The 19,621-nt window shown below is 38.5% G+C and overlaps 1 protein-coding gene across 3 annotated transcripts in view; it reads right to left on the minus strand.

The window, feature by feature from the left end:
* LOC149805279 (protein trachealess-like) overlaps window positions 1-19,621 on the minus strand; it is a 233,496-nt gene that overhangs the window by 134,395 nt on the left and 79,480 nt on the right. The window contains exons 1-2 of one of the 3 annotated variants that reach the window (XM_089949128.1): window positions 17,433-18,107; window positions 17,185-17,238 (exon numbers count right to left, since the gene is read on the minus strand). In XM_089949128.1, the coding sequence (XP_089805254.1) occupies window positions 17,185-17,238; window positions 17,433-17,461 (83 nt within the window). In that variant the 5' untranslated portion in view covers window positions 17,462-18,107. Of the gene's footprint in view, window positions 1-17,184; window positions 17,239-17,341; window positions 17,390-17,432; window positions 18,108-19,621 lie in introns of those variants that run through there. The other 2 variants (XM_089949138.1, XM_089949123.1) reach the window with 2 other exon arrangements.

Consider the following 19,621-nt stretch of genomic DNA (forward strand, 5'->3'; position numbering starts at 1 on the left):
AACATGGTGGGTCTGTATAGCGTCATGGGGAATTGAACATGGTGGGATTGTCTAGGGACAATGATGGTAGAGGGTCAAACACAACAGAGACAGAGACATACATACACTAGTACAAGCGTGGGATTTATATATAAAGCATTACCAAGACCTGAAATCTTGCTGGGGTGTTCAAAAATTTGCATAATTGTAATGATGCTATAAATAGCTATAATCAAGGAAATGCTCAACGACAAAATGGATGTGACTAAAAGTAACGTTAAAATGACGAAATTGTCCCAGAATTTAAAGGAAAATAAACATATCCCCGAAAATTAAGTTACAATGGTTTAGACTAAAATGGATAAAATTAGTAACTACTTACAATATCAACTTCTGTGACGATCGTGAATAAATACCTATGTATCTATAATCAGCTGAAATTCCTATGAAATCCCACTATCTATTTATAGCTCCAACTTGTGGGTTTTTCCTTTGGAAAATCCCACTATCTTTTTATAGCCTCAGCTTGAGTGACGTTCCTGTTTATGAATTCTAGTATATATGTATAGCTACAAAATGTGGAAATCCCCAAGTCGATATTTATAGTCTCAAAATTTCCAGCGTCAGTGACGTCACGGTACTGAACACTAGGGGATAAATGTCAACAGTGTTGCAAGTGGCTGACCTGAATACGCGCTACTGTAGGTAGGTAGGTAGAGTGTATCTGATAGGGATAAAGTGAGTTTTATAGGGACAAACAGAGACCAATACACACACACACACACAATATACGCGAGCAGACTCACACACACACACACAGAGGGAAGAGGAAAAAACAAACCCCAAAATATACTATCCACACTCGGGAGGAAGAAAAAAAAACCAACCAAATATACGATCTACACAACGTACGCGAACAAACACACACACACACACACAACATACGCGCGCAGACTCACACACACACACACACACACACACAGAGGGAAGAGGAAAAAACAAACCCCAAATATACTATCCACACTCGGGAGGAAGAAAAAATACAACCAATATACGATCTACACAACGTACGCGAACACACACACACACACACAACATACGCGCGCAGACTCACACACACACACACACACACACACACACACACACAGAGGGAAGAGGAAAAAACAAACCCCAAATATACTATCAACACAGAATGGAGATAATACAAACCCCAAATAAACTATCCACACAAACCTACGCGAACGCATACAAACCCCAAATACACTATCAACACAGAAGGGAGATAATACAATCCCCAAATAAACTATCCACACAAACGTACGCGAACGCATACAAACCCCAAATACACTATCAACACAGAAGGGAGATAATACAAACCCCAAATAAACTATCCACACAAACGCATACAAACCCAAAATATACTATCCACACAACGTCGCTAACGCATACAAACTCCAAATATGCTATCCACACTCGGGAGGAAGAAGAAAAAACAACCAAATATACGATCTACACAACGTACGCCAACACACACACACACACACACACACACACACACACACACACCCAGAGGGAAGAGGAAAAAACAAACCCCAAATATACTATCAACACAGAAGGGAGATAATACAAACCCCAAATAAACTATCCACACAAACGTACGCGAACGCATACAAACCCCAAATACACTGTCAACACAGAAGGGAGATGATACAATCCCCAAATAATCTATTCACACAAACGTACGCGAACGCATACAAACCCCAAATACACTATCAACACAGAAGGGAGATAATACAAACCCCAAATAAACTATCCACACAAACGTACGCGAACGCATACAAACCCCAAATATACTATCCACACAACGTCGCTAACGCATACAAACCGCAAATATACTATCCACACTCGGGAGGAAGAAGAAGAAAAACAACCAAATATGCGATCTACACAACGTACGCGAACACACACACACACACACACACACACACACACACGCACACCACAGAGGGAAGAAGAAGAAAACCATTATACACTATCCACACGCAGTGAAGAAATAACCCTTTATATATACTATCAACAGTGAGTGAAGAAAATAACCCATTATATTCCATCAACACAGAGTGAAGAAGAAAAAGTTTTTTGAAAGCACCTAAGCCCTCACCTGCAAAGACCAACTCTGCCAAACACCTACACCCCACCCCCCACCCCAGCCCCACTCCCAACACTACAAAACCCATTTAACCCGTTATTTTATGGCATCAGTGTGTGATTTAGGAAACATCAAGACACAAAATGATGGACGAATAGACTGACTATTGTTTACGGACTTGCATGCCTAAAGAGCGTGCGTGAAGGAAAACATCCTTCCATTTCAATTCTAACTAAAACATGATCCAGAGGGATAGAGAGAGGTGAAAGAGCACAATTTCATAAAGTGTGAGTAAAAACAAAACACGCCATCCTTATTATACAATGTCAAGACCAAGAGACACTTACGTTTTCTTTCTGGTCTATTCTCTTTTAGAAGGTAGTGTGAAATTTCACATCAGGGCCAACACATCGTCTCACATTGTCAATTTTTCCATTTCCATGTTTTTACTGGCATAAGTTCTTCATCATCATCAATTTCTTCTTCTTCTGAATCCCTCTTCTCTGTTTCGTCTTGTTTTTGTTTCTTCTCTTTTCTCGTAGGGCACTCTGAATTCCAGTGTCCTTTCTCCTGACAACGATATTAGGTATCTTGACTTTTGTCTCTCTTTCTTAGACGAAGCAGGTATTCTGGAGACAAATACCCATTTACCTTTGCAGATATAGCAAACTTCATTAGCACTTACACACTTTCGTATGACTCTCATCAAATCAACGACCAAAAGAGTAAGTTTTGTTGCCACTTTCGCATGTGAATTATGCTTTCGTATGACTTTTAGCAAATATTTGACCAGCAGGTCGATCTGTGCTGACTCTTCCATCTTCTTGATCGTTTGAGAGCGGAATGAATACTCTGACGCTAAGACACTCTCCTTATATACATGGACCTGCTGCGTATGAAACCTAGTCAAATGTAATTTTGCAATAAGATGAAACGATTTCATTGAGGAAGTAAAAAGCAATGATGTACCGTATCGCCTCACACAAAACCTGAAGTTTTAGTTCAAATCCGTGTCAGCGATTTCGAAGACGACATAACTGAGCTTTAATCAATGCTCTCCAATTATGACACAAAACCACGAGTCCTGATTCACGCAAAAAGAAATTTCGTTCGGTCCATAAAAAATAGTATCACATCTGAGAAACGCAAAAACGAACTTCCAGAAAACTGAGAACGACGGCTTACACCTACAACGTAAATGTGTGAGTTCAAGTAGTGCGTAAAACTTAGTCAAATTAGATTTTTATAGTCAAGACGAAACGATCTCTTTTCGAACAAGAAAGCAGACACCAAGCGACAATGGCGATCCGTGTCACACAACACTTTTCAAAATGTATATTATCAGAGGTTTGTTCTAGCGATCTGCACGGTTAAATTAAATGTTGATGTATTTTGCAATAAGACGGACACAATTTCCATGGGATCGCCCATGGTACGATTGTTCGTGCAGTAGTTTAATTTTTAAAAATATTTTTTTATATAAATCGCCTATAGGATAGACCCAGTAAAGCATGGCCATTCTCGTCACTGTCTGAATAGCTACTTAAGTCAATTCGAAGCGAACGCGGTAAGAAAATAAGTATAGCCAATGAAATGGCTTACAACGGGTGATGCATTGTTTTGTTCTAGGGCTGTGTGGCATAATAATCCCTATGTTCTTGCGTTGTTACCATTACAGTGCAGACAGACTGAAATGTGAACTTACAAGCCCTCTTTGTGTGTGTGTTGTACCATTTCCTCTTACCACATCAAAATACTGAGCGTCACAGTATTGGTTCGCGTTTTCAAGCTGACCATTTTTTTATATCTCACTTAAACATTTCGACATAAACACTCACATCGGTAGAGTCAGAACAGACGTGTTACAGTATTGAGGGGCATGTTATCTTTTCCTTTTTAAACTAATAAATTTGGGGTTTGTACGAAGTAAAGAACCGAAAGTACAGTGAAACTCAAGGATGATGACCCAATCTGTCTGTCTATTGATGCGTGTATTTACTTAAGAAGAAATATGACCTCTAAAACACAAAGAGATACGGCAAGCATGTTTAGATTAAACACAACGATGTTTTCCTTCACGCCCGTGTAATTTAGAGTTTCAATCGTCTTTGAAGACAAACTTGGTCTCCTTTTGTAGGGCTTGAAATAATAAAAAAACTGAAAAATCTTAAGCACTTTGCTATAGATAATTTCATCAACAGACCAAACAACATAAATACCGTTACAACAATAGAAAGCCTTAAATCTTCTATCAAAAAGAAATGCATGAAAAAAAATTAAAGATTAACGATAACTAACCAATGAAACCGAATTTAACAAAGGCAATAACATGTGAAGAAATGCCTCTCACTTTGGAGAGGTAGGCGAATGTACTCTGTCATGCACCGTCAACTTGAAAAAAATTATAAACAGAGAGAAACCTGAATTCAAAATTCAGTTGTTTCTTTTTCTTCAAAATTATTTCGTTTCTTTTTTCTTTTTTTGGAACAAATCTAAGCACTAATATAGAGTGGAAAAGGGAAAATGCACATACAAGCTTTGATATTTCTGAAAAAAGGAGGGGATATTCCTAACGTTCATAACCACCTATATATGCTTGGACTTGTCTGTGACTTATCCACAAAACAAGATATACATATTTCTGGTCAAGCTGCAAGTGTGTGCGTGTTTTTGAAAATGGTAAAAATTGGATATACAATTTTCTCGTGACACTTATAAAGTGAAGAGTCTGTGCAAGTGTCAAAAGCCAAAGTCATATAAGTTTTGTATTTTGTACGGCTTGTAAAGATTTCTACTTTAGAAAATGTGAAGTATCACAAGTTATTATCACAAACAGAAGTGGAACATAGGGGCTTGCAAGAAAGAAAATAACCCAGACAGTTGGTGTCATCAAGAGTGCTAGAGACGGTACCCGAACTTGCTTGCCTGCTTACTTGAATTAAAGTGATTTTCGCTCTAATGGAGCATGTATCACTGGTTTAATAACGCACCGCGTGATTTTTAATTACTCCTGGGGAAGGAAAGAGAGCCTCATCCCCCAGGCTTTTATGTACTCACAGACTATTTTTAAATTTAGCCACTCAGGTGTAGGACTAACTAGTCCTTAACAACCTGACTGAAAGACTTTAAACATGAGTGGGAATTGTCTCACCACACACTCATTTTTCTGTCCGAGCGTGGTAAAGGAGGAAAAAGGTGCTCAGCAAGACAGCCATGGATGTTAAGTACTCACCAAAACGCTAGCCGGTACTTATTTCAAATCAAGTCCCGTTTTTGCTAATGGACAATAAAAGGTACCAATAATGTGTTAACCACCTGTGCAATTAGTTCAAATCTAACGAGTCTGTTAAATTTCCTACTTCCTAACATATCTGTCTAATATTAGTACTTAGTGTACATAAAAATAGCCATACTGATCTTATTTTAAATTATTATGTCTAAGCGACATATACCAGTTTGGTCACTGTTAGGTTTAAAAAATTAAGTTTGTTGTGGTGTTCCAATGGGTCAAGTTTGTTTCGAGAATAGTTTAGTCAAGGAGGGATACCAAGCCAAATATGGTTCCCTATTTAATAAAAAGCAATCTTTTGGAGCCCTAAAAAAAAGTCTGTTTTTTCTGTTAGAAGGTAACACGTCTCTCTTTTGCTTTCACGTTCTTTCCCGCACTCCTAGTCTCATGATTCTTGATATCAGGAAATGCGTAGCCATGATGGGCGGTAATGTAAGCAGCGGTTTCTACCAGTTGACTGAGGGGGTATCCAGTGTAGGCTTGTCTGTAGAATTGGGGAAGAACTCTGACCCCTAATCCCCATTGAGAAGGTCTTGGTTTAAAGGTGCCTAGAGATTTGTAGGCAACGTATTGTATGGCTGTAATAAACTGCCCTGCTATGTTGACGCCATACAATGCTTGATCTAGCCCCATTTCGGTGTACTTCTCAACGAGGGTCAGCGTCCCCCTCCTCCTCAACCGCCTCAATTTCCTCTTCTGGTTCTGATACTAATTCTTCAGTTGAGTTAGATAGTTTCAAATCCGCTGCTATGGTGTCTGTCGCTGTTATTGTTGTTGTGGTTGTTCTTTCAGCTGAGATTGCCTGTAGTATCGGAGTGAGAAAAGAACGTAGTGCCTCCGATAATTACATTTGAGTTTGCCATACCGTTTGTGTAACATAATTGGACCTTTGTTTTGCCACCACTCTTTCCGGGACGGGTTGTTTGTTAGGTATAGTCGGCTGTTGACTAGCTGTTATTTGTGTTCTCGAGGTGGGTGGAGTGCTAACTGGCATGGTCTGCATTTCTTGCTCCTGCTGCTGTTGCGTATATTTCTTCCCTCCACACCGAGTTCTGGACCTAATTCTTTAAATTTCGTTGTACCCGAACTTACATTATCCATATTATCACCAACAAAAGAAAACAAAACGCACAGACCTAAAAGAAACACTCATTCACTTTTTACAGAACATTACTATTTTTAAAATTTTGATAAGCGACGGAAACGAACAACTTAGAGTCACACTTTCTAACCAAGATAAAGAAATCATGTGCTGATAGACTCACTTCTGTATTTTTTCTTCTAACTGACTAACGTATCATAGGCAATGGAATGTGATTTCTTTTCGAGAGTATTGGGTAGCCCTGAAATTTTTTTTGGGGAAGTTGAAGCTATGGCGATCGCTTAGGTTATAAGATGACGGCCTCCTGTGACGACAGGCTTTCTCGCAGGATAAGGTCTGCTTCTTCGGAAAGAGAAGAAGAACTCTTTGGTGTCGATAAAACTGTTAACAAAGCCTCTGCCAGGTTCATGCTGCTGCTGCTGTTGCTGCTCTCTCTGCTGTTTATGAAGTCTGTACTTCTCCGTCCATTCTTCTTTCTCCTTCTTGAATTCCTCCTTGAAGAGCTCTTCTTTCAGGTCTTCAGTGACTTTCAACATTATGATATTGTCTATCTCTTCAGGTCTCGGTATCAGACTTGTCATGACCCTATGCAAATTCACATAGGCTTCGTTCAACTTGGCTTATCTTGAGCACATCTTCGTAGGAAGATGAGTCGACAATGGATGGACAGACTGGAGACACAACACAACACAACATTTTTGAATTCAATGGATGGATTGAATTCAAAAATGTTGTATTGTGTTGTGTCTCCAGTCTGTCCATCCATTGTCGACTCATCTTCCTACGAAGATGTGCTCAAGATAAGCCAAGTTGAACGAAGCCTATGTGAATTTGCATAGGGTCATGACAAGTCTGATACCGAGACCTGAAGAGATAGACAATATCATAATGTTGAAAGTCACTGAAGACCTGAAAGAAGAGCTCTTCAAGGAGGAATTCAAGAAGGAGAAGGAAGAATGGACGGAGAAGTACAGACTTCATAAACAGCAGAGAGAGCAGCAACAGCAGCAGCAGCATGAACCTGGCAGAGGCTTTGTTAACAGTTTTATCGACACCAAAGAGTTCTTCTTCTCTTTCCGAAGAAGCAGACCTTATCCTGCGAGAAAGCCTGTCGTCACAGGAGGCCGTCATCTTATAACCTAAGCGATCGCCATAGCTTCAACTTCCCCAAAAAAAATTTCAGGGCTACCCAATACTCTCGAAAAGAAATCACATTCCATTGCCTATGATACGTTAGTCAGTTAGAAGAAAAAATACAGAAGTGAGTCTATCAGCACATGATTTCTTTATCTTGGTTAGAAAGTGTGACTCTAAGTTGTTCGTTTCCGTCGCTTATCAAAATTTTAAAAATAGTAATGTTCTGTAAAAAGTGAATGAGTGTTTCTTTTAGGTCTGTGCGTTTTGTATTCTTTTGTTGGTGATAATATGGATAATGTAAGTTCGGGTACAACGAAATTTAAAGAATTAGGTCCAGAACTCGGTGTGGAGGGAAGAAATATACGCAACAGCAGCAGGAGCAAGAAATGCAGACCTAGCCAGTTAGCACTCCACCCACCTCGAGAACACAAATAACAGCTAGTCAACAGCCGACTATACCTAACAAACAACCCGTCCCGGAAAGAGTGGTGGCAAAACAAAGGTCCAATTATGTTACACAAACGGTATGGCAAACTCAAATGTAATTATCGGAGGCACTACGTTCTTTTCTCACTCCGATACTACAGGCAATCTCAGCTGAAAGAACAACCACAACAACAATAACAGCGACAGACACCATAGCAGCGGATTTGAAACTATCTACCTCAACTGAAGAATTAGTATCAGAACCAGAAGAGGAAATTGAGGCGGTTGAGGAGGAGGGGGACGCTGACCCTCGTTGAGAAGTACACCGAAATGGGGCTAGATCAAGCATTGTATGGCGTCAACATAGCAGGGCAGTTTATTACAGCCATACAATACGTTGCCTACAAATCTCTAGGCACCTTTAAACCAAGACCTTCTCAATGGGGATTAGGGGTCAGAGTTCTTCCCCAATTCTACAGACAAGCCTACACTGGATACCCCCTCAGTCAACTGGTAGAAACCGCTGCTTACATTACCGCCCATCATGGCTACGCATTTCCTGATATCAAGAATCATGAGACTAGGAGTGCGGGAAAGAACGTGAAAGCAAAAGAGAGACGTGTTACCTTCTAACAGAAAAAACAGACCTTTTTTTACGGCTCCAAAAGATTGCTTTTTATTAAATAGGGAACCATATTTGGCTTGGTATCCCTCCTTGACTAAACTATTCTCGAAACAAACTTGACCCATTGGAACACCACAACAAACTTAATTTTTTAAACCTAACAGTGACCAAACTGGTATATGTCGCTTAGACATAATAATTTAAAATAAGATCAGTATGGCTATTTTTATGTACACTAAGTACTAATATTAGACAGATATGTTAGGAAGTAGGAAATTTAACAGACTCGTTAGATTTGAACTAATTGCACAGGTGGTTAACACATTATTGGTACCTTTTATTGTCCATTAGCAAAAACGGGACTTGATTTGAAATAAGTACGGGCTAGCGTTTTGGTGAGTACTTAACATCCATGGCTGTCTTGCTGAGCACCTTTTTCCTCCTTTACCACGCTCGGACAGAAAAATGAGTGTGTGGTGAGACAATTCCCACTCATGTTTAAAGTCTTTCAGTCAGGTTGTTAAAGACTAGTTAGTCCTACACCTGAGTGGCTAAATTTAAAAATAGTCTGTGAGTACATAAAAGCCTGGGGGATGAGGCTCTCTTTCCTTCCCCAGGAGTAATTAAAAATCACGCGGTGCGTTATTAAACCAGTGATACATGCTCCATTAGAGCGAAAATCACTTTAATTCAAGTAAGCAGGCAAGCAAGTTCGGGTACCGTCTCTAGCACTCTTGATGACACCAACTGTCTGGGTTATTTTCTTTCTTGCAAGCCCCTATGTTCCACTTCTGTTTGTGATAATAACTTGTGATACTTCACATTTTCTAAAGTAGAAATCTTTACAAGCCGTACAAAATACAAAACTTATATGACTTTGGCTTTTGACACTTGCACAGACTCTTCACTTTATAAGTGTCACGAGAAAATTGTATATCCAATTTTTACCATTTTCAAAAACACGCACACACTTGCAGCTTGACCAGAAATATGTATATCTTGTTTTGTGGATAAGTCACAGACAAGTCCAAGCATATATAGGTGGTTATGAACGTTAGGAATATCCCCTCCTTTTTTCAGAAATATCAAAGCTTGTATGTGCATTTTCCCTTTTCCACTCTATATTAGTGCTTAGATTTGTTCCAAAAAAAGAAAAAAGAAACGAAATAATTTTGAAGAAAAAGAAACAACTGAATTTTGAATTCAGGTTTCTCTCTGTTTATAATTTTTTTCAAGTTGACGGTGCATGACAGAGTACATTCGCCTACCTTTCCAAAGTGAGAGGCATTTCTTCACATGTTATTGCCTTTGTTAAATTCGGTTTCATTGGTTAGTTATCGTTAATCTTTAATTTTTTTTCATGCATTTCTTTTTGATAGAAGATTTAAGGCTTTCTATTGTTGTAACGGTATTTATGTTGTTTGGTCTGTTGATGAAATTATCTATAGCAAAGTGCTTAAGATTTTTCAGTTTTTTTATTATTTCAAGCCCTACAAAAGGAGACCAAGTTTGTCTTCAAAGACGATTGAAACTCTAAATTACACGGGCGTGAAGGAAAACATCGTTGTGTTTAATCTAATCATGCTTGCCGTATCTCTTTGTGTTTTAGAGGTCATATTTCTTCTTAAGTAAATACACGCATCAATAGACAGACAGATTGGGTCATCATCCTTGAGTTTCACTGTACTTTCGGTTCTTTACTTCGTACAAACCCCAAATTTATTAGTTTAAAAAGGAAAAGATAACATGCCCCTCAATACTGTAACACGTCTGTTCTGACTCTACCGATGTGAGTGTTTATGTCGAAATGTTTAAGTGAGATATAAAAAAATGGTCAGCTTGAAAACGCGAACCAATACTGTGACGCTCAGTATTTTGATGTGGTAAGAGGAAATGGTACAACACACACACAAAGAGGGCTTGTAAGTTCACATTTCAGTCTGTCTGCACTGTAATGGTAACAACGCAAGAACATAGGGATTATTATGCCACACAGCCCTAGAACAAAACAATGCATCACCCGTTGTAAGCCATTTCATTGGCTATACTTATTTTCTTACCGCGTTCGCTTCGAATTGACTTAAGTAGCTATTCAGACAGTGACGAGAATGGCCATGCTTTACTGGGTCTATCCTATAGGCGATTTATATAAAAAAATATTTTTAAAAATTAAACTACTGCACGAACAATCGTACCATGGGCGATCCCATGGAAATTGTGTCCGTCTTATTGCAAAATACATCAACATTTAATTTAACCGTGCAGATCGCTAGAACAAACCTCTGATAATATACATTTTGAAAAGTGTTGTGTGACACGGATCGCCATTGTCGCTTGGTGTCTGCTTTCTTGTTCGAAAAGAGATCGTTTCGTCTTGACTATAAAAATCTAATTTGACTAAGTTTTACGCACTACTTGAACTCACACATTTACGTTGTAGGTGTAAGCCGTCGTTCTCAGTTTTCTGGAAGTTCGTTTTTGCGTTTCTCAGATGTGATACTATTTTTTATGGACCGAACGAAATTTCTTTTTGCGTGAATCAGGACTCGTGGTTTTGTGTCATAATTGGAGAGCATTGATTAAAGCTCAGTTATGTCGTCTTCGAAATCGCTGACACGGATTTGAACTAAAACTTCAGGTTTTGTGTGAGGCGATACGGTACATCATTGCTTTTTACTTCCTCAATGAAATCGTTTCATCTTATTGCAAAATTACATTTGACTAGGTTTCATACGCAGCAGGTCCATGTATATAAGGAGAGTGTCTTAGCGTCAGAGTATTCATTCCGCTCTCAAACGATCAAGAAGATGGAAGAGTCAGCACAGATCGACCTGCTGGTCAAATATTTGCTAAAAGTCATACGAAAGCATAATTCACATGCGAAAGTGGCAACAAAACTTACTCTTTTGGTCGTTGATTTGATGAGAGTCATACGAAAGTGTGTAAGTGCTAATGAAGTTTGCTATATCTGCAAAGGTAAATGGGTATTTGTCTCCAGAATACCTGCTTCGTCTAAGAAAGAGAGACAAAAGTCAAGATACCTAATATCGTTGTCAGGAGAAAGGACACTGGAATTCAGAGTGCCCTACGAGAAAAGAGAAGAAACAAAAACAAGACGAAACAGAGAAGAGGGATTCAGAAGAAGAAGAAATTGAAGATGATGAAGAACTTGTGCCAGTAAAAACATGGAAATGGAAAAATTGACAATGTGAGCCGATGCGTTGGCCCTGATGTGAAATTTCATACTACCTTCTAAAAGAGAATAGACCAGAAAGAAAACGTAAGTGTCTCTTGGTCTTGACATTGTATAATAAGGATGGCGTGTTTTGTTTTTACTCACACTTTATGAAATTGTGCTCTTTCACCTCTCTCTATCCCTCTGGATCATGTTTTAGTTAGAATTGAAATGGAAGGATGTTTTCCTTCACGCACGCTCTTTAGGCATGCAAGTCCGTAAACAATAGTCAGTCTATTCGTCCATCATTTTGTGTCTTGATGTTTCCTAAATCACACACTGATGCCATAAAATAACGGGTTAAATGGGTTTTGTAGTGTTGGGAGTGGGGGGTGGGGGGTGGGGTGTAGGTGTTTGGCAGAGTTGGTCATTGCAGGTGAGGGCTTAGGTGCTTTCAAAAAACTTTTTCTTCTTCACTCTGTGTTGATGGAATATAATGGGTTATTTTCTTCACTCTCTGTTGATAGTATATATAAAGGGTTATTTCTTCACTGCGTGTGGATAGTGTATAATGGTTTTCTTCTTCTTCCCTCTGTGGTGTGCGTGTGTGTGTGTGTGTGTGTGTGTGTGTGTGTGTGTGTGTTCGCGTACGTTGTGTAGATCGCATATTTGGTTGTTTTTCTTCTTCTTCCTCCCGAGTGTGGATAGTATATTTGCGGTTTGTATGCGTTAGCGACGTTGTGTGGATAGTATATTTGGGGTTTGTATGCGTTCGCGTACGTTTGTGTGGATAGTTTATTTGGGGTTTGTATTATCTCCCTTCTGTGTTGATAGTGTATTTGGGGTTTGTATGCGTTCGCGTACGTTTGTGTGAATAGATTATTTGGGGATTGTATCATCTCCCTTCTGTGTTGATAGTGTATTTGGGGTTTGTATGCGTTCGCGTACGTTTGTGTGGATAGTTTATTTGGGGTTTGTATTATCTCCCTTCTGTGTTGATAGTATATTTGGGGTTTGTTCCCTCTGTGTGTGTGTGTGTTGGCGTACGTTGTGTAGATCGTATATTTGGTTGTTTTTTCTTCTTCCTCCCGAGTGTGGATAGCATATTTGGAGTTTGTATGCGTTAGCGACGTTGTGTGGATAGTATATTTTGGGTTTGTATGCGTTTGCGTACGTTTGTGTGGATAGTTTATTTGGGGTTTGTATTATCTCCCTTCTGTGTTGATAGTGTATTTGGGGTTTGTATGCGTTCGCGTACGTTTGTGTGGATAGTTTATTTGGGGATTGTATTATCTCCCTTCTGTGTTGATAGTGTATTTGGGGTTTGTATGCGTTCGCGTAGGTTTGTGTGGATAGTTTATTTGGGGTTTGTATTATCTCCCTTCTGTGTTGATAGTATATTTGGGGTTTGTTTTTTCCTCTTCCCTCTGTGTGTGTGTGTGTGTGTGTGTGTGTGTGTGTGTTCGCGTACGTTGTGTAGATCGTATATTTGGTTGGTTTTTTTTTTCCTCCCGAGTGTTGATAGTATATTTGGGGTTTGTTTTTTTCCTCTTCCCTCTGTGTGTGTGTGTGTGTGTGTGTGAGAGAGAGAGTCTGCGCGCGTATGTTGTGTGTGTGTGTGTGTGTGTGTGTTCGCGTACGTTGTGTAGATCGTATATTGGTTGTATTTTTTCTTCCTCCCGAGTGTGGATAGTATATTTGGGGTTTGTTTTTTCCTCTTCCCTCTGTGTGTGTGTGTGTGTGTGTGTGTGTGTGAGTCTGCGCGCGTATGCTGTGTGTGTGTGTGTTTGTTCGCGTACGTTGTGTAGATCGTATATTTGGTTGTTTTTTTTTCTTCCTCCCGAGTGTGGATAGTATATTTTGGGGTTTGTTTTTTCCTCTTCCCTCTGTGTGTGTGTGTGTGTGTGTGTGTGTCTGCGCGCGTATGTTGTGTGTGTGTGTGTGTGTATTGGTCTCTGTTTGTCCCTATAAAACTCACTTTATCCCTATCAGATACACTCTACCTACCTACCTACAGTAGCGCGTATTCAGGTCAGCCACTTGCAACACTGTTGACATTTATCCCCTAGTGTTCAGTACCGTGACGTCACTGACGCTGGAAATTTTGAGACTATAAATATCGACTTGGGGATTTCCACATTTTGTAGCTATACATATATACTAGAATTCATAAACAGGAACGTCACTCAAGCTGAGGCTATAAAAAGATAGTGGGATTTTCCAAAGGAAAAACCCACAAGTTGGAGCTATAAATAGATAGTGGGATTTCATAGGAATTTCAGCTGATTATAGATACATAGGTATTTATTCACGATCGTCACAGAAGTTGATATTGTAAGTAGTTACTAATTTTATCCATTTTAGTCTAAACCATTGTAACTTAATTTTCGGGGATATGTTTATTTTCCTTTAAATTCTGGGACAATTTCGTCATTTTAACGTTACTTTTAGTCACATCCATTTTGTCGTTGAGCATTTCCTTGATTATAGCTATTTATAGCATCATTACAATTATGCAAATTTTTGAACACCCCAGCAAGATTTCAGGTCTTGGTAATGCTTTATATATAAATCCCACGCTTGTACTAGTGTATGTATGTCTCTGTCTCTGTTGTGTTTGACCCTCTACCATCATTGTCCCTAGACAATCCCACCATGTTCAATTCCCCTTGACGCTATACAGACCCACCATGTTCAATTTCCATATGTTAAATTCCCCTAGTCCCTAGACAGACCCACACTTTATTTCCCCCATGTTCAATTTTCCCTTGTCCCTAGACAGTCCCAAACTCTATTCCCATGTAATGCTAATTCCCCTTGTCCCCAGATTGTCCCACGATTTTTCTCCATGTTAAATTTCCATTGTCCCTAGAGTGTCCCAGGGGTGTTTTGAGTGGAATTCCCATTGTCCCTAGGGTATCCCACTTAACTACTTACGTAAATGAAGGACACTAGTATATACGTAAATGAAGGACACTAGTATATACGTAAATGAAGGACACTAGTATATACGTAAATAAAGGACACTAGTATATACGTAAATGAAGGACACCTGAATATAAGTAAATGAAGGACACTAGTATATACGTAAATGGACACTTTAATATACGTAAATGAAGGGCACTAGTATATACGTAAATGAAGGACACTTGAATATATGTAAATGAAGGACACTAGTATATACGTAAATGAAGGACACTTGAATATACGTAAATGAAGGACACTAGTATATACGTAAATGGACACTTGAATATACGTAAATGAAGGACACTAGTATATACATAAATGAAGAACACCATTCTATATAAAAATGAATTCCACAAGTCCATACATAAACGAAGGCTAGTGGTCTATACATAAATGTAGGCCAACAGTCTATACATAAATGTAGGCCAACAGTCTATACATAAATGTAGGCCAACAGTCTATACATAAATGAAGGCTACCAGTCTATACATATATGAAGGTCACCAGTACATACATTAAGGAAGGAACGGAAAATGGACCATCTGTCCCAACGAGAAAGATTTCATAATCATGCAGAATCCCCAATGTTAGCAATCTGCTCCTTAAAAGTTTTTATAATCCTTTATAAAAATGATGGTCCCATGTCCCATTCCCAATGTACCCCAACACAATTTCTGATAACATATCAGTACTAAGAACAAGAGAGAATTCGTCCCAGCCCAAAACACCATCGAAATATTTCACAATTCTTGAGTTGAATGCGTGACATGAATACGGTGCGAGGGATTTCAATATTTCCGGATTGTTACTTCTAAAATGCTTCTAGAATTCATACAGAATATTCACATAAATGCTGAATTTTGAACTTAGTTTTATATAAAGTAGGCACCTTACCATAAAATAAAAAGTCCTCTTTGATAGCATAAATACCAAATTTAGATGATAGAATGTAAATTACTCTTCTGACAGTATTTCATCTTTCTATCTCTTGCTTATCTGACTCTGCAGTCTCAATCTAGATAAAGTAACTCGAAATGCTCACACTGAATAGGCTTCCAAACTAAAATTGTTTTCAAAAATTGATACAAATATGACATTTCTTTTTTCTTCCTCACAGAGGCAAAATTTTGGAAAGCTGTGCCTTGTAACTTGTCTTTCAAAAGATGTAAGAACAACCCGTCATCTCCAGACCCATACTGTAGCCGAATAAAAATAGTTCTAATCTAACTAGAAGATCCTAAGCATGGGCAACCCCGCCCAAAAAAATCTTTCTGTCTTTAGAGATTTCAACATTTTATGATAATAGGATTATATGCTCATGCAGTTTGATATTTAACCCAGAATGTATAATCTCCTGAATTAATGAACAGACAGTGTCCAATATACCCAATACAGCAGTTTTATTTCTATCTGTTCACCCTGGAGACATATTTGCACCAAATAAAAAGTATTTAAGTTTTTACAATAAAGTGAAATATGGGTATCAAATTCAACATGTATCATGCCTTGGGTTGTGTGCAGTGATATGTACAGATATCGCACGTGTATTGTTTTACCACTACTAATTTTACTTACAGCCACCATGACTTTACGGGATTTATTATTTTTTGTCTTCGTTTTAAAGGGAAAATTTATCTCAAGTACATATGAGCCTACGGGAAGAAGGATAACACTATCAACCCGCCATTTGCCATCAATAGATAATAAACTGATGAACTTGACTTCACTTAACTTTTCTGAATCATTGGATATTCATGAAGAGAGGTGATTGATTTTAACAACACCCATTCTCATTATCGCCAGAGATAGTAGATTACGTAAACTACTGTCTCTCTTTTCACCTATGTATATAGTCTACTTTTATTTATGTAAACACATTTTTGTATACATTTTGTGTACGAAGTGTTGTTGCACAAGGCATGCTATCTACGTCTAATTTATGAATACAACTTTTGTTGTAAACAGTCTGCCTATATAAAACTGAGCACTAACGTTTAACGGATCGATCAGACTGGTGCCAATGATCCGACTTGGTCATAATCTTCTAACCTCTACAATATTACAATTAATACATTGCGAGTAGCAACTAATTTATCTACCCACGCACGACAAGAGCGACTTATCAGTGTGCACAATCGGAAGGCATAGCCGATCCCGGTGTTGCATTATACACTTTAGTCGAACCCAGCAATGTGCATAATGTACATGCAGAACTCGTTACACACAGTGGGGCCTAATAGTAGTGCACCGTGTTATGTCATGCCGCGCATTACTACCGATGTATAATTTGTGTGGCCCTATAGATTAACCATGATGGGGACAAAGCGCTACTTACCGAGTACCGACTGTTGCCATCCCCTCCCCCGTGTCCAGCCCCACTTCTTTTGACCTGCAGATAAAGAATGGACAGATGGTAAAATGTCGTCTGCTAGGAATGACCCACACAAAGTCGTAAGGTTGGCTACAAATTCCTCTACTACAGTTAATACTACCTTTAACATAGAAGCGAATCCATTCATTTTAACCGACAACTGAAAAAGCATGTCAACTGAAGCACTCTACGGTACAAACCAACGTACGTACTCATCATGGTCTGTGTCTTTTGAAGGCATCAATTTGCCGAATGAATGCACAATTCGTCCAGTTAAAACTCCTCTCAACTACTGCTTCTTCAGGTCCAAAGCAGAATGGTCAATGACAATTTGGGAAAATTTAAGTTTGAAGTTAAACAAGTCATTCGCACTTTGTTGTGTAATACAGTGAAGACGATCTGAGACCTACACTTGTCTTGCGAGGCCCACGTGGGGAAGTTTTACATCAATGCACATATATTGTCGCAATCTGTCTTTTTGATACGATTATATAACCTAGTATTTGATTGTAATACAATAGAAAAATACATAACTCTATCGGACAAATTTCTTACTTTTTAAAAATCTTCTCGAACCCGGAAAATAGTAATGCTGCTCGAAAACTAGAAGCGTGATAGTATTTTTTAAATTTTTTTTTACAGAAATAACCAAATTGACAAGAGAAGCAGAAGAAATTTTTTTTAAGATACAGGCTAAAAAGAACAATACAATACTCCAGGGAACAACTGTGTACACCCCGATAGGACAGAATAATTTAAGTTGGGTAAAAGCGGCAACTTAAATATACAGACTTGAAATACAATGCTGTCGGGCATTTCTACGCAAATAAGCAAAACGCATACCGAATTCGACCGATTGACGAAAATAAAATATTGCAATACTTACCATTTGAAAAGAGGCAGTTGTCATTAGAATATTCTGTTCAAAATGATATTAATTTTGGACACACTGGATACCACCCCCGTGTTTTCATGACTCGCAATATTTTGGCCTATTCTGCGCACAGCTTTGAAAAGATGTAATGTTTATACATCGGGCTATATAAATGAAATACATTACTTTGGATTGTTTCTGTTAGCAGTTCAGTCAAGTAATTAGTCAGGTTTATAGCTAGTTTTACAAAATTCAACGTTACAATGCCAATAAATGGCAAGAAATATTAAGCAAACTAAACCGATCTTATGAAAAAAATAGTGAAGTTCAACATTTTATAAGAAACTAAGCTGTTATGTGGAAGAGAAATAACAATGAATAGGATATAACGTGTTTACAACGTCTTGTCTATGGGGAAAAATTACTAAATACTCTGGAAACAGACTATACGCCAGGGAATTTCTTGAGAATCCCGTTCAAGCGGCAAGTTGACGCATTGGGTAGCAAACGATTTTGTACGTGTAGGACAACTTCGTGCAAAATTGGAACTTGGATTAGGATGCAGAACTGTTTTAAGGTATACATTTGTATATTTTATATAATGTATATATTTGTATGATTCTAAAAGATACATATGATTTTCTGGGTTACAGGTTCAAGAAGGTCATGGAGTGGGTCTTCATATTGACATTTAGTAATCACATTTTCATATACATGTCGAGTCGAAATGCGAGATATTTTTGTACATTTTATGAATATCACTTTCCTTAATTAAAGTACGATCGTTTATTTTTCTTCTTGATACAAAATGGATTTTGACCACCCAAAAAACCCACAAAAACAACAACAACAAAAACCAATTGATCCAATATTTACCGAAATGACGTATCTTTGCGCAGAACTACCCGACGAGCAGGATTAGCCGACATGGTGGTACATTTGTGGTTTTGTAAGTTGAACGCCATTTTTTAGCAGTATATTTTGGCGGAGGAAGAACCTACGACCCACTTGAACAACCACAGAGCCACGGGAAGCTGCTTACTAGAAGTAGAGGAAATGTTTAATGGCCAAATGAAGAAGAGGGTCAGGTGGCCGGATGGTGTAAAGCGCTCGCCCTGACCGATCAACGGCATCTCACATCTGTCCGCGTGGGTTCCAGTCTCGGATTTGGCTTATATGGATATATGAGAAAACTTTGCAGTAGCTTCCCGTGGGTTTGTGGTTCTTACCGTTTTGATGTTGATTCTTTTTTTCTTTTTTTTTTCGGGGACCTTCCTCCATCACTTATACTTGCCGCCATGTATAGCTCTTGTGTGCTGCAAAATGGCGTTACAAACTACAAGTACTTAAGGTTGACAAAATAAGTAATGTATATGCAAAGTTTAACACACTTGCAGAATTTAGCTGAATTTTTTGTAATTTTTAGTTAACTTTTTCTTGTTTGAGGGAACAATTTTTGTTGGGGGGGGGGGAGTCTTTATCATGGAACGTAAAATATTGTCAGAATTTACTTTTTGCTTCTTTTTC

This window comes from Sinohyriopsis cumingii, chromosome 2 (assembly GCF_028554795.1).
Source record: "Sinohyriopsis cumingii isolate HCF-2022 chromosome 2, ASM2855479v2, whole genome shotgun sequence".
NCBI lineage: Eukaryota > Metazoa > Mollusca > Bivalvia > Unionida > Unionidae > Sinohyriopsis > Sinohyriopsis cumingii.